Source organism: Pantherophis guttatus, chromosome 13 (genome assembly GCF_059756535.1).
Source record: "Pantherophis guttatus breed Tessera chromosome 13, ASM5975653v1, whole genome shotgun sequence".
NCBI lineage: Eukaryota > Metazoa > Chordata > Lepidosauria > Squamata > Colubridae > Pantherophis > Pantherophis guttatus.
Genome location: NC_142075.1, coordinates 19191307 through 19205581, shown reverse-complemented (window position 1 = coordinate 19205581; position 14275 = coordinate 19191307). Strand labels below are relative to the sequence as shown.

General features: G+C 42.9%; 1 protein-coding gene across 6 annotated transcripts in view; it reads right to left on the bottom strand.

Annotated features, from left to right (window-relative positions):
• Positions 1–14275, bottom strand: part of DMXL2 (Dmx like 2) — a 73637-nt gene that overhangs the window by 4335 nt on the left and 55027 nt on the right. For 3 of the 6 annotated variants that reach the window (XM_034432683.3, XM_034432685.3, XM_034432684.3), the window contains exons 31-42: positions 14029–14114; positions 12219–12420; positions 10735–10852; positions 9809–9874; positions 9265–9351; positions 9034–9155; positions 8214–8367; positions 6403–6463; positions 4622–4749; positions 3583–3660; positions 1616–1707; positions 1457–1509 (exon numbers count right to left, since the gene is read on the bottom strand). In XM_034432683.3, coding sequence (XP_034288574.2) covers positions 1457–1509; positions 1616–1707; positions 3583–3660; positions 4622–4749; positions 6403–6463; positions 8214–8367; positions 9034–9155; positions 9265–9351; positions 9809–9874; positions 10735–10852; positions 12219–12420; positions 14029–14114 — 1247 coding nt within the window. The remainder of the gene's footprint in view (positions 1–1456; positions 1510–1615; positions 1708–3582; positions 3661–4621; positions 4750–6402; positions 6464–8213; positions 8368–9033; positions 9156–9264; positions 9352–9808; positions 9875–10734; positions 10853–12218; positions 12421–14028; positions 14115–14275) is intronic. The other 3 variants (XM_034432686.3, XM_087878236.1, XM_034432687.3) reach the window with 1 other exon arrangement.

Here is a 14275-nt window from a genome sequence, read left to right as displayed (position 1 = left end):
AAGTTCAATCTGCAATTGAAAACCTGGAGCCCCTTTTCCTGCTTCTTCCACCAAATTCCTTTGCGGCTTCAGAAGAAAACCTGCCACCCAATCTGTGTCAGGGACAGCTGGTTGCTCTCCTAACTTTTCACATTCTCTGGCCATGCACAGATTACGGTCCAAGACCTAGAGACTACCACCTCCTCCACATTTACGCACGTCCGGGTTCTTATCATGCTGATTAGCTCGTGTTTTGTCTACTTCAGAGACAGGCAAATGCTGCCCGATTCTCTCGAGGTCTTTCTGAGCAGAGGCTGAGGGGCAGGAAGTAACGGCTTGCTTAAGGAGAGGGAAGGAGAAGGGAGGGGTTGGTCTGTGCCAGGTTTTTGTAATGGAATCCTGTTGATTTGGGAGGATTTATTAGGCCAACCAAACTTCTGAAGGAAGACTTTAGTCTGCCTGTGAGAAACCCACAGGAAGGCTTAAGGGAGCAGGCTAGAAAGTGGGTGACTGTGAGTTCTAGTCCTGCCTTAGCCATGAAAGCCAGCTAAGTAACTTTGGGCCAATCACTAGGTGACTAGGAGTTCTAGTTCCGCCTTGGCCATGAAAACCAGCTAAGTGACTTTGGGTCAATCACTAGGTGACTAGGAGTTCTAGTTCCACCTCAGCCATGAAAGCCAGCTGAGTGACTTTGGGCCAATCACTAGGTGACTAGGAGTTCTAGTTCTGCCTTGGCCATGAAAGCCAGCTGAGTGACTTTGGGTCAATCACTAGGTGACTAGGAGTTCTAGTTTCACCTTGGCCATGAAAGCCAGCTGAGTGACTTTGGGCCAGTCACTAGGTGACTAGGAGTTCTAGTTCCACCTCAGCCATGAAAGCCAGCTGAGTGACTTTGGGCCAATCACTAGGTGACTAGGAGTTCTAGTTCCACCTCAGTCATGAAAGCCAGCTGAGTGACTTTGGGCCAATCACTAGGTAACTAGGAGTTCTAGTTCTGCCTTGGCCATGAAAGAGTCAGGGGTGAAATTCAGCAGGTTCTGACAGGTTCTGGAGAACCGGTAGTGGACATTTTGAGTAGTTCAGAGAACCGGCAAATACCACCTCTGGCTGGCCCCAGAGTGGGGTGGGAATGGAGATTTTGCAGTATCCTTCCCCTGCCACTCCCACCACACCCCACCACGCCCACCAAGCCACACCCACAGAACCAGTAGTAAAAAAAAACAAAAACAAATTCCGCCACTGGAAAGAGTGACTTTGGCCCAGTCATTCTCTCTCAGCCCAACTCAACTCACAAGAGTTGTTGCTGTGGGGAAAACAGAGGAAGGAATATTATGTACGTTCACCCCTTAAGTTATTTATAGAAATAATAAAGCTGGGATGGCGGATTAAAGAAACAAAATGAAACTAACAAAACAAAACAGGATTTCCCCTTGACTCCTTTTACTTACATCAAGACGTATGGCACCAAGAAACCTACCATGTATGAGATTGTTGGATGATGACACCAAGGTGTCCCACAAGCACACATTTCTGTAAAAGGAAACACACCCACAAAAGGTAAGTTTAGTAACTCAACAGTTACCCCAAACCCACATTGGGGTGACCGTCCCCACCCGACTTGATTTTCTAAACGCACCGGTTGTCGTTGGACTGCCCAGATGTGGCCACTAGACTCGAAGAGGTAATGAAGGCAAAGTCACTTGTGGTTCTGCTGTGGCACTGCCAGCTCTGTAAAAAAAAAAAAAAAAAAAAGCACAAGAACAACACCGACAGACACAGTGTGTTCAGTGGTAGGGCACACACTGCAAATCCTAAATTCAGATTGTCCAGCCATCCACATCTTCTCAAGCCAAACAGCTGGAACCACCCACCAGAGCTAACAATTGCCAGTAGATATTCTCAGCTGTAAAGCAGAGGAAATGAAAAGGAGCTTAATTAACACTCTCGTTCATAATTATCGTCTTTTTCTCGCAATCGCTAAGAGGAGAGCAATCTAATTAAAATATGACACTTGGAAAGAACGAGATGTTTCCCTCGTCTCTGGTGTACCATCTCAATGGATTTTCAAGGATTAGAAATCAATGCAGATGATTAGCCATCTGGAAGTCTTGCAGCCGATAGGATCCGTAAGTGGAGTAATAAAAGTGCAGAAAAATAAATAAATAAATAAATACATACATACATACATACATAAATAAAATAAATAAATAAATATTAACAATCATTCTTTTTCTAGATTTCCATTCTCTGCTAACTAGAACAGAATAGAATAACAGAGTTGGAAGGGACCTTGGAGGTCTTCTAGTCCAATCCCCTGCTTAGGCAGGAAACCCTACACCACTTAAGGCAAATGGTTATCCAACATCTTAAAAACTTCCAGTGTTGGAGAATTCACAACTTCTGGAGGCAAGTTGTTCCACTGGTGAATTGTTCTAACTGTCAGGAAATTTCTCCTTAGTTCTAAGTTGCTTCTCTCCTTGATTAGTTTCCACCCATTGCTTCTTGTCCTGCCCTCAGGTGCTTTGGAGAATAGCTTGACTCCCTCTTCTTTGTGGCAGCCCCTGAGATATTGGAACACTGCTATCATGTCTCCCCTAGTCTTTCTTTTCATTAAACTAGACATACCCAGTTCCTGCAACCGTTCTTCATATGTTTTAGCCTCCAGTCCCCCAATCCTCTTTGTTGCTCTTCTTGCACTCTTTCTAGAGTCTCCACATCTTTTTTACATCGTGGCGACCAAAACTGAATGCAGCATTCCAAGTGTGGCCTTACCAAGGCCTTATAAAGTGGCATTAACACTTCACGTGATCTTCATTCTATCCCTCTGTTTATGCAGCCCAGAACTGTGTTAATCTTACTTTCCTAATCCAGCTGATGTCCACCTCATCAAATGGGTTAGGAAAGTAAGATTACTGAGCAATTTGTATTAAATGAGCCTGATTTTCCAGCCCGCCCCACCATTTTCTACTTGTCTCAACTGAAAGAGACAAGCAGAAAATTAAAAAAAAAGTGCAGATTTCTTTCCCCCCAAGTTTTTTTTATTTTCATTTTTTATAAAGATATCAAATCAATGCGTGAACAGTGTGGCACCTGGGTGTCATATATTCTAATACAAATAAAACTAATCAGGTTAATCATAATCATTACATTCAATCTGCTTATGCATTTCTAATAATAATACACACTTGTATTAAGTTATAGTCTATCATTGTTCAATTATTCCACGTTTTCTCTTATTACTTTCATTTTATGCTATAAAACGGTATACACTAATATTCCCCCTTCTCGTGTTTCTATCACTTATTCTAACTTTTAATCATATCACCCTTTGTTAAGAGACTTTTTTTCTTTCCTATCTAACTTCTAATCATGTCAGCTACCCAAAAAAAGAAAGAAAAAAAAAGAGAAAAAAAGAAGAAGAGAGAGAGAAAAGGAAGAGCAACTCAGAACAACAAAAAAAGAGCAATCATCCATCCATCATCTCTTGCCCGTTTCAATACTTTAATTGCTATGCTTTAAAAGAAAGATAGGAAAAAGGAAAAGCAAATCAAAACAACATCATCATCTATCCATCGTCTGTGCAGATTTCTCCTGATTACTTACCAGATAGGATTTAGGATTACTCGAAGTTTGGTTCACTTGCCAAATACTTAAGAATCCTTCTCCGTCAGCCACCCCACACTGTAAGAGACAAATTTCCACACATTAGTGGCTCTGTGAGCATGTTCCAAAAAGCCACTCATAAATGTTCATTTATCAAGAGCAATTTTACTTTTTTTAAAAAAAAAATTGAAAATAGGGCCTATTTCTACCTAGCGATCATGTCCAATAAATACATTTAAGATTCCTTTCATCGAATACAATGCCGAGTTCATCCTCTTCTCAATTTTGTCAGCTTTAAAACACGTGGTGGTGGAAGAGCTGCCCTGCTGGAGAATTCTCCCTTTCAGCTAAGAAAGAGAGAAATTCAACTACTGATGGAACACTGATGATATAACCTAGTCAGGTAGTTAAATGTCTGCAAGCAAACAACACAGCTCTGAGAGCATCAAGGACTCCATACTCGTTTCACTCCTCCTCAGAGGTGGTATTCAGCCGGTTCAGACCAGTTCAGGCGAACCGGCTGATGATCAGTTGGCCCCACCCACCTGCCCCCATTCTATCCTCTCCTTTATTTCCTGCTTTGTAGCTCACCTCAATTGCGTGGCACAGCTGATTTCCCTCCCCCCCTCACTGTTCTACTTACTATTGCTGACTTGGAAGGTAAGCGGCTGAGCTTCTAAATGCTCCATTTTCAGCACTGCATGCAGGAGCCTTAGGCGCGTGCGCAAAGTGTGAGCTCACCGAACCGGTTGTTAAACCGGCAGCATCCCACCACTGCTCCTCCTCCACCTCCTCCTCTCCATTTTGCAAAACCCACTCCCTTCTAGCACTGATGATGTTATATAGTTGGGTAATGAAACATCTGTTTGCAGGGTCTTGTGATCACACAATCGCATTTTACAGCTGTTTTCCTGAAAACTAGAGTTACTTCCGGTTTGTGCTAAAACTGCGCTGTAGGGAACAATAGTTTGCTTAATGACTGTTCATTTAGTGACCGTGGTCTTCGTTCTATGTCTGTTTTGTGAGGGAAAGCCCTTACCTTATTGCCCTGAGGATTGAAATACATTCTCGTAACCCTGGCGTTGCCTGCTTGACGGAAGCATACCAGCTGCTGAGGTCTGGTCCATTCAAACATTCGGACGCTGCCATCCTGGGCTCCAGTAAGATCTGGAAAACCATCCCAAGGGCCCAAACAAGAAATTGTGATTAGCACATAATAACAGGACAGAGAAACTACAACAGAATAACGGAGTTGGAAGGGGACTTGGAGGTCTTCTAGTCCAGCTGTCACCAGCTGGTGGTCTGTGAACCACTGGTGGTCCGTGAAAAAATTTTGGTGGTCCGCAGAAAAAATATTTGCATTTTTTACATTGCACTAAATCAGGGGTCCTCAAATTACGGCCCCTGGGACGGATACGTGCAATGAACGTTTGTATTGCTGCACAAAGTCTTCCCCTTCGGGGTCTTTTTGTGCGGGTCGGAGGGGGGGAGAAATTCTGACTCGGGGTCTGCTTCAGCCTCCTGGTGTGGGGCTTTGGGCAAAGGCTGGAGAGAAGGGCCGCAGGTGGCAAAGAGCCGGAGGGCCTCGTTCCAGTGGGACTGCATCATGGCCTGGAACTGGCTGACCATCTCAGCCCGCTGAGCCTCCAGGCGCCGGTACCTGGCCTTGCACTCCCACAGGTCTTCCCTCTGCTTGGAAAGCCTATGCTCCTAGTCCTCAGTGAGGTGCTTCTGCTGAGCCTCCTTCTCGGTCAGATCCAATTTGAACTGAGCTGTTTTGCCAACTCTTTCTCGTGATGGCTGCTTAGCTCCAACAACTGCTTCCTTTTGGGGCCCCAAGGAGCCCGGGCAGGGAGGCAAGGAGTGGCTGGGAGGGGAGGGCTGAGTAGAGGCTGGCAAGGCACGAGTGACATCGATTTGGCCCCGCCCACCCAGTCACATGACCACCTAGCCACGCCCACCCAGCCGGTCATTAGGCAGATCATATTAGTGGTCCGCGGGATTTTAAATTATGAATTTAGTGGTCCTTGAGGTCCGAAAGGTTGGTGACCCCTGTTCTAGTCCAACCCACTGCTCGAACCCTCTCTAATATTTCAGACAAATGGGTGTCCAGTCTCTTCTTAAAAGCTTTCATAATCAGTGAAAGGGAAGGAGAAATGTAAACACATCTCATTTCTAAGGCTTTTCTTTAAGTTGTTGTAATTAACCGAATGGGATAGTCCACCTTTCCTCAAATTTAAAGGGGGCCTACACAGAGTCCCCCAGTTTGATCCCAAGAAACAGAAATAGTGAATTCCAGGGTGGATAAAAATCAATGATTTTTTTTTAAAAATAAAAAAAATCAGATTTTTTTGATTTAAATTGGATTTTTTTTATTTAAATCGGATTTTTTTGATTTTTATCGAATTTATTTTAATAAAAAACTTTTGGGGTAAAAATCTATCGTAAGATAGTTTTCTATTTAAGATACATAAATCATTTAGTTTATTCAGCATGAAATGGAGCTTAGTTATGTAGCAGGAGGCTGTATATTCTGCAACACTGGGACTATCGGTGAGTCAACAGTGGGTCAAAGGAGTAGCAGAGATGACAGTTGCTCTTTAACAATTATGATTTAAATCGAGTTGATTTAAATCAAACCTTTTTACTAGTGATTTAAATCATGATTTAAATTGTGATTTAAATCAACTTGATTTAAATCAAATCCACCCTGGTGAATTCTGTTAAAATGGGCTGCCTCTGGCTTTAGGTTTGATACTTTCGTCACCGCCCGACCTAATCTCTCAGTCACTCGAGCTGTCGGTCAGAAGAAGTACTTACAATATTGATGGAATGGGTGAGATGTCATTCTTTTGACGTTGTTCAAATTCCTTTTGATGAGCTGCGTGCAAAAACAATTACATTCACCATCGGCTTGGTTGCCCCCAGCTGACAGAATAGCTCGCGTTCATAAAAAAAAAAAAAATTAAAAAAAAAATTGTGCGCCCTTGCAATATTTAATATTAAATTCCCTAGTGTATATCAAAGTGGATCTTGGGACCATTTGTTGCTAAGATATCTGAGAAAGAAATGTTAAGGATAAAAGAAAGAATCTGGTAATTTACTACCATCTAGTGGCTTAGTGAATGTACATCATGTGGCAGCATTTTGCAGGCCTCAACTAATCCTAAAAGGTTTACAGCATTGCTGCTCTGTCTGTCTATCTATGTATCTTTTTATCTGTGTATATTTTTTATCTATCTGTCACAACAAAGAATGTTCTTTCTGCGTCAACTCAGAAAGCTCAAACTGCCTGATCCAGTTCTACAGAGGAATTATTGAGTCTATCAACTGCACCTCTATAACTGTCTGGTTTGGTTCTGCAACCCAACAAAACAAACACAGACTTCGGAGGATAATTAGAACTGCGGAAAAAATGATGGCTACCAACCAGCCTTCCATTGAGGACCTGTATACTGCAGGAGTCAAAAAGAGGGCTGTGAAAATATCTACAGACCCCTCGCATCCTGGACATCAACTGTTTCAACTCCTACCCTCAAAACGACGCTATAGAGCACTGCACACCAGAACAACTAGACACAAGAACAGTTTTTCCCCCGAACGCCATTACTCTGCTAAACAAATAATTCCTTCAACACTGTCAAACTATTCACTAAGTCTGCACTACTATTAATCTTCTCATCGTTCCCACCACCCATCTCCTCCCACTTATGACTGTATGACTGTAACTTTGTTGCTTGTATCCTTACGATTTATATTGATATTGTTTCCTGATTGCTTATTTGTACCCTATGACTATCATTAAGTGTTGTACCTTATGATTCTTGCCAAATGTATCTTTTCTTTTATGTACACCAAGAGCGTATGCACCAAGACAAATTCCTTGTGTGTCCAATCACACTTGGCCAATAAAAAATTCTATTCTATTCTATTCTATTCTATTCTATTCTATTCTATTCTATTCTATTCTATTCTATTCTATTCTATTCTATTCTATTCTATTCTATTCTATTTTCTATCTATCTATCTATCTATCTATCTATCTATCTATCTATCTATCTATCTATCTTCCCTCCCTCCCTCTCTCCCTCCATTTATCATCCATCCATCCATCTCTCTCTCTCTCTATTTATCTATCTCCGTATCCATATCCATATCCATCATCTATCTATCTATCTATCTATCTATCTATCTATCTATCTATCTATCTATCTATCTATCTATCTATCTATCTATTTATCATCCATCCATTCATAATCCATCCATAATCTATCTGTATGTCCGTCCATCCATCCATCCATCCATCCATCCATCCATCCATCCATCATCCTATCTATCTATCTATCTATCTATCTATCTATCTATCTATCTATCTATCTATCTATCTATCTATCTATCTATCATCTATCAATCCATCCATCCATCCATCCCCTCCCTCCCTTTATCGTATCTCTCTCTCTCTCTCCATCCATATCCTGCCTTTATTACTTAATAAGTAACTCAAGGCAGCAAACACACACAGAAAAAAATATGTGGGTCCACCCTATGTAACACTGTGGTTGGAAGCCGAAGAGACAAAATATTTTGACGGTATTAAAAGAGAGAAAAACGCACAAAAAGAAATTACTTACTATACCAGCTCCAGTACTGGTTTGCCCGCTGCCCAACCATGGCATCGACGAAGTGGACAGATTTGAAACGTGCTGCATTTGAGCCACTGCAAAAGATGCAGCGCTGGGCTGTGTCAGCGTGGTGGTGGAGCCACGGAAGTCCACATCGTCTGAACTATAAAAAAAAAAAGGTGAAAAATAGAATATTGGAATCTGACACAGCTAAGATTGAAAGAGGAGCAATTTTGAGCATTCAGAATCTTGGTGAGGCTTCACTCATCTAAGCAATTCTTAGCATCTCTCAAAAATGGGCAATTTAGGAAAAACAAAGGACGGATGTTTAACTTGGACCAAAATTAAGGATTTTTTTGGAAGAAGAGCCACAGCAATAGTAGGACAAAGACACAATTTCAACGTGGCAATGGACAGAACAGAAAAGATTAGAAAGAGCTTATCTTTTGCACTGTAGCTTTTAGTTAGATTTCCCTAAATCTTGTAAGAATTAAGAAGTTGGACCACAACTGGGTTAGGATCTCTGCTTAACCATGGTTAGGGAAAACTGGGTTAGATCTTTGTTGACCATGGGTTTGGGAGAACTGGGTTAGATATTTGTTGACCATGGGTTATGGAGAATTGGGTTAGGATCTCTGCTTAACCATGGGTTAGGGAGAACTGGGTTAGATCTTTGTCGTCCATGGAGAACTGGTGGGCTGACCAGTAGGCCAAGCTACCCTATAGGGTTGGCGAAAGGAGGGGGAGGCTTTCCCTTGAGGCCCATGAAAAAGGGAGATGACAGGTCCATACATGATAACATCAATAAAAACCGGCGAGACCATCCAACCTTTTCGATTCCCTGTCAAACTCTTCTCCAATCCATATGTATGGCTGTGCGGCCAAGAGGGCGGACACGTCCAGCTCTTGCACATCGTGGGTGGAAGCTAAAACGATCTCATTGATGTTTGCCTGCACAAGACCCCATTCCCCCCCAAAGGCCAAAGCTTAGGTGTTAGAGGCCTTGAGTCAAGCCAAAAGTTAATGCAACGAAGGTAGCCGTGGCTTCGGAGGGCCTTACCTTATTCACCGCAAAGGCGAGGATCATATCCGATTCCTTGTGGATAATTTTGGCTCTCCCTCCTGGGTAGCCGAGTTCTGCTTCCACCTGGAAAACAGGGAAGCCATCCTGTTGCAACAGGTGCATTGAAACAGGTCACAGAAGTGAGCGAACACCTGTGAGAGAAGCCTTCAAAGAGAAGCCCAGCAATCGTGGCTCTTTTTTTAAAAAAGAGAATTGTGTCTTTCCAAGAAAATTTTCATATGCTCCAGCGGGCAGGCTGGCACACAGAGATGGGACAACCATCTGTCTGAAGTAGGACAAGAAGTAGATGAGAGTTCCCTTCCAATTCTGTGATTGTTTAGGATTTGGTCCTTGGGTTTTCACACAGCCCCACTTATATTTGCCTCCAACGGTTAGTAGAAAGAGTTAAACGTCTAGGAGAGAATCTCAGCGCGCTTGTTAATTTTGCAACAGGAGAAGGAAGGCAGGAAAGCGAGCTTCGGTATAGTTTTGTTTTTTTTAAAAAAAATTGTAATAAAGATTTAGGGAGATGGGATAATACCTTGGCTTTGCCATCTTCTGCTAGGCTGCTCTGTTTTGTGACATGCTCCTCGCGGTCTTCTACAGACTACACAACAGCACGCAGCCACAGGTAAGCAACACATGCACAAAACACACACGTATATAAAAAGGGAAAAAAATAAATGAAAAACCTTCCATGTCAGCGATGAAGTGGACATCTTGTTCTTCATTTATTTATTAGGGTTTTTTTTTTTAAAAAAAAAATCCCAACTTTTTCCTTTCATAGGTAACTTAAAGTGTGGGCATAATTACTTTGAATGAAAATATGCTCAAGCCCATTTTCTATTTTATAATCTATCATGGATGGTACCGGGGGTGAAATCCAGCAGGTTCTGGAGAACCGGTAGCGGAAATTTTGAGGAGTTCGGAGAACTGGCAAATACCACCTCTGTCTGGCCCCAGAGTGGAGTGGGAATGGGGATTTTGCAGTATCCTTCCCCTGGAGTGGGGTAGGAATGGAGATTTTGCGGTATCCTTCCCCTGGAGTGGGGTGGGAATGGAGATTTTGAAGTATCCTTCCCCTGGAGTGGGGTGGGAATGGAGATTTTGAAGTATCCTTCCCCTGGAGTGGGGTGGGAATGGAGATTTTGCAGTACTCTTCTCCTGTAGTGGGGAGGGAATGGAGATTTTGCAGTATCCTTCCCCTGCCACGCCCACCAAGCCACGCCCACCAAGCCACACTACGCCCACCAAGCCACGCCCACAGAACCGGTAGTAAAAAAAAATTGGATTTCACCACTGGATGTTACCCAGGATACGGCTACATTATGGCCAAAATATTTGGAGGGCAAAAAGTGAAATGTATTGCCAAAACAGAATTAAAATGAATAGCAATTGATATAAATAAGAGTAACACAAAGGGTCCCTGGGAAAACAGAACTTAACACTTGGATTTCTTTCACTAACCTCACTTTGCTTTCTCTTCTTGGTGAATGTGTATCGAATGAAAGTATCTTGCAATAATTCTTGTTTCACCAGAAAATGCCACAATCTCTTAGCTGGCAATGCAGAATAATCTTTTGATCTAGGAGTTGGTGGAAAGAAAGGAAGGTATTTTATTCCTTTAGTCATGTCCAGAACGGATAGAATCAGAATAAAACACTGGTACAAATAGTCACAAATTCTTAAAATGGATTACCTTTTATTATTATTTTTTTGCTGAAAAAAAAAATACCGTTTCCCCTTTGGAAATGTCTCCGCTGGGAAACTGACATCAGCTGCTAAGATTTAATTTAATTCACTGGAAATAATTAGGTCTCAAACTCAGAATCCTGGCTGCACAAGATCAAGAAGGTTGTTATTTTCGAAAATGATCAAAGCTGGTAAGTAAATTCTAAGCATTCCCAGAATAGAATTGGCTACTAGAGTTTCCAGGAACAAATGGCTTTAATGAGCTGTATTTGTTAAATAATGTCTTACCGTCTGCTAGTAAAAGAATTAAGTTGCTGCAAGTCGAGTGTTACAATTTTCTTGGAAACTGAGGTCAATGTTCCCAGATCTGGTACCCTCCTAATGAGACCACCCGTGCTTCTCATTGAACCGTCAAAAACCATGCTAATTAACCATAGTGATCAAAGGCCATGATAATTGGAGTTATGGAAGCTCCCAGAGGTGTTTTTCCAAAAGGTAATTGGACTTTCTTGGTTTTTTCCTTTGAAAACCTTTTTTTGCCAAGAAGCTTCTTCAGATAGAACTGAACTGAAGAAGCTTCTTAGATGAGAAGCAAAACATTTTCAAAGGAAACAAAACAAGAAAGTCCAGTTTAAAAAAGCACCTTTGGGATAATCATGACCTGGAAGCTTGAGAATCTCCGTTGATATTCCAGAAGCTGCATCTCTAATACATCTGGAGAAGAATGGTTGGAGGACATGGATTCTCATCAAAGCTTAGAACATATTCCTTCTAGGTAAAGGTAAAGGTTCCCTCGCACATAAGTGTGAGTTGTTCCCGACTCTAGGGGGCGGTGCTCATCTCCGTTCCAAAGCCGAAGAGCCAGCGCTGTCTGAAGACGTCTCCGTGGTCATGTGGCCGGCATGACTCAACACCAAAGGTGTACGGAACGCTGTTACCTTCCCACCAAAGGTGGTCCCTATTTTTCTACTTGCATTTTTTACCTGCTTTCGAACTGCTAGGTTGGCAGAAGCTGGGACAAGTCACGGGAGCTCATCCCGTTACATGGCGCTAGGGATTTGAACTGCTGAACTGCCGACCTTTCGATCGACAAGCTCAGCGTCTTAGCCGCTGAGCCACCGTGCCTCTTTTAAGACCCTTCTAGTTGTGCTAAAGAAAATGGCCATAGCCAGCTTGGCCAGGAAATTTGGAACTTGGTGGCACATGTGGCAGACCAACCTCAGATGTCCCTTCCTCCTTTAAAATAAAGACTTTCTTACTTAAATGGTGTGTTTTCAGGATCAACCATTGCTTTGATTCGGGCCGCAGCTGCTCTGGCTCCCATCCCAAATTCGGGAAAACCAGTATTGATGTAATCTGGTGGGGGACCTTCAAAGCGATCCATTCTTTCTTGCAGGATCTGTTCCCAGTTCTCCAGATTTTTAATCACAGCGGTACCCAGAGGTGATGTGACGGGAAGCTCTGAAACAGAAACATTTTTTGTGGTTTGTTTAATCCCCCCCCCAAAAAAACCACAAACGCTAATTTCTAGACACCCCCATTTAAGGAAGATTCAAATTCCCCAAACACCTCTGCCTGGATTTATTCATTTAAGACAGGGGTGTCAAACTTGAATTCATTGAGGGCCGCATCAGGTGTTGTGGTCCGCCAGCAGCCTGAGGAGCTGGCAGTGGAGTCAGACAGTGAGGAGGCTGTGGAGGATCATGGGCCAGTCCTGGAGTCTGGGGAAGGCCCGGACGAAGGCTCTGCATCGGAGGCAGAGATGGGGCCAGGGCCATCTGGGAGTTATGCGCGGACTCTGGAGCCTCCAGAGTCGGACATCAGAAAGGCAGAGGAACACGAGGAGCCTGTTCCTAGTGTGCACATGCGCAGAGCTGCCAGAAGGCAAGAACAGTTAAAACTAAAGGGACGACTCGGGAGTAAGGCCTGGAGATGATTCGCCCCTCCCATAAGGCTTAAAAGAGGAGCACATGGGTCCTTTGCAGGAAAGCAACATTGCTAATTCTGTTCCCAGTCGGCATCTTTGTTTGATTCTGGACTCTGTGTGGCTTTGCCAAGTAGATCTTTGGCAGTGTGTCAAGGAAATAAAGTTGGTGATTATCCCAAAGGACTTCTCCTGAAGGACTTTTTGCAACTAATTGGGACTCAGCTGTGAATGAACGTAATTCACAGCTGTTGCAATAAAAGAGGTTTTTGGGACTACTCGTGTGTTTTAAGGACTCAGGAAGCCTAGATCACAACATCAGGGTTGTGTTTGACCTTGGAGGGCCGGGTGGGCGTGGCCAGGGTGGACATAGCCAGCTCGACATCACTCCTGTCAGGGGCACCGGTGGTGGCCTGAGCGCTCTGCCAGCGAAAGTGGGCTCCCGAACTCCGTTTTCGGCTGCCATGGCCTCCTGCAACCCTCTGCCAGTGAACACAGAGCTCAGGAGGGCCATGTGGCAGAAGCACCGCAGGCTGGTCCTTCACTGTTTTCAGGGCGGCCCCACTTATAGCCGCCCTGTCAGAGGTAATTAGCCCCGTTACCTTCCTGGGGTAATTGCCTGGATCGTGGCATTTTCCTTGTGTATACTTTGAAAAATAAAACCGGAATACATCTTCTAATAAACTCATATTTATTGTAAAGAAAATAAAACATCTAACTATCTAAAATAATTAAATTGCTACATTTTTGCAAAGTTCCTACCGGGTATTTCTCAGCCGAACTTCTCTGGCAAGAGAACAAAAAAAAATGTGAAGTAGAAAGAAAGGAATGCGGATATACGTAGTATCAGTTACTGATAAGAATTTTGGCAAGCTACGGAAAGTCTGACAGTCCAGAAATAATGAGCTCAGCTGGTAAATACAAAAACGCAGTGACACGCCCATCTAATAGTGAACATTTTCTCTGTCATTTTGCATTTGTTCTACTTTGCAGTTTAATCCGGTCTTCTGAATGGCCTTGGGGAGAGTATAATTTGTGACGAGAATACGTAAAGACACATTCCACGGAATTCATTATTTTTAATTTGTCAGGTTGAAAAATACAGAGCCAATGCATCTGATCCTCAAAAGATTAATGGAACTCACCAGACAGTTCTAAGCCGGTAATGGGGAAAAAGTTCTTAATATTGTTCAGAGCAAGCTTGACCATTGCCAAATGGATTAGAGCCCAGCTGCAGAAAAGAGGAAATTTAAATGTTTATGCAGTGAGGGGAAAAAAAATAATAGATATACATACTGTGTACATCTTTTACCATCCAACTATATTTTAAAAGAAAAAAAGAAGAAGAAAGGAAATATTGAATATTAAGGTTAGATTATGGCTACTTGCTCA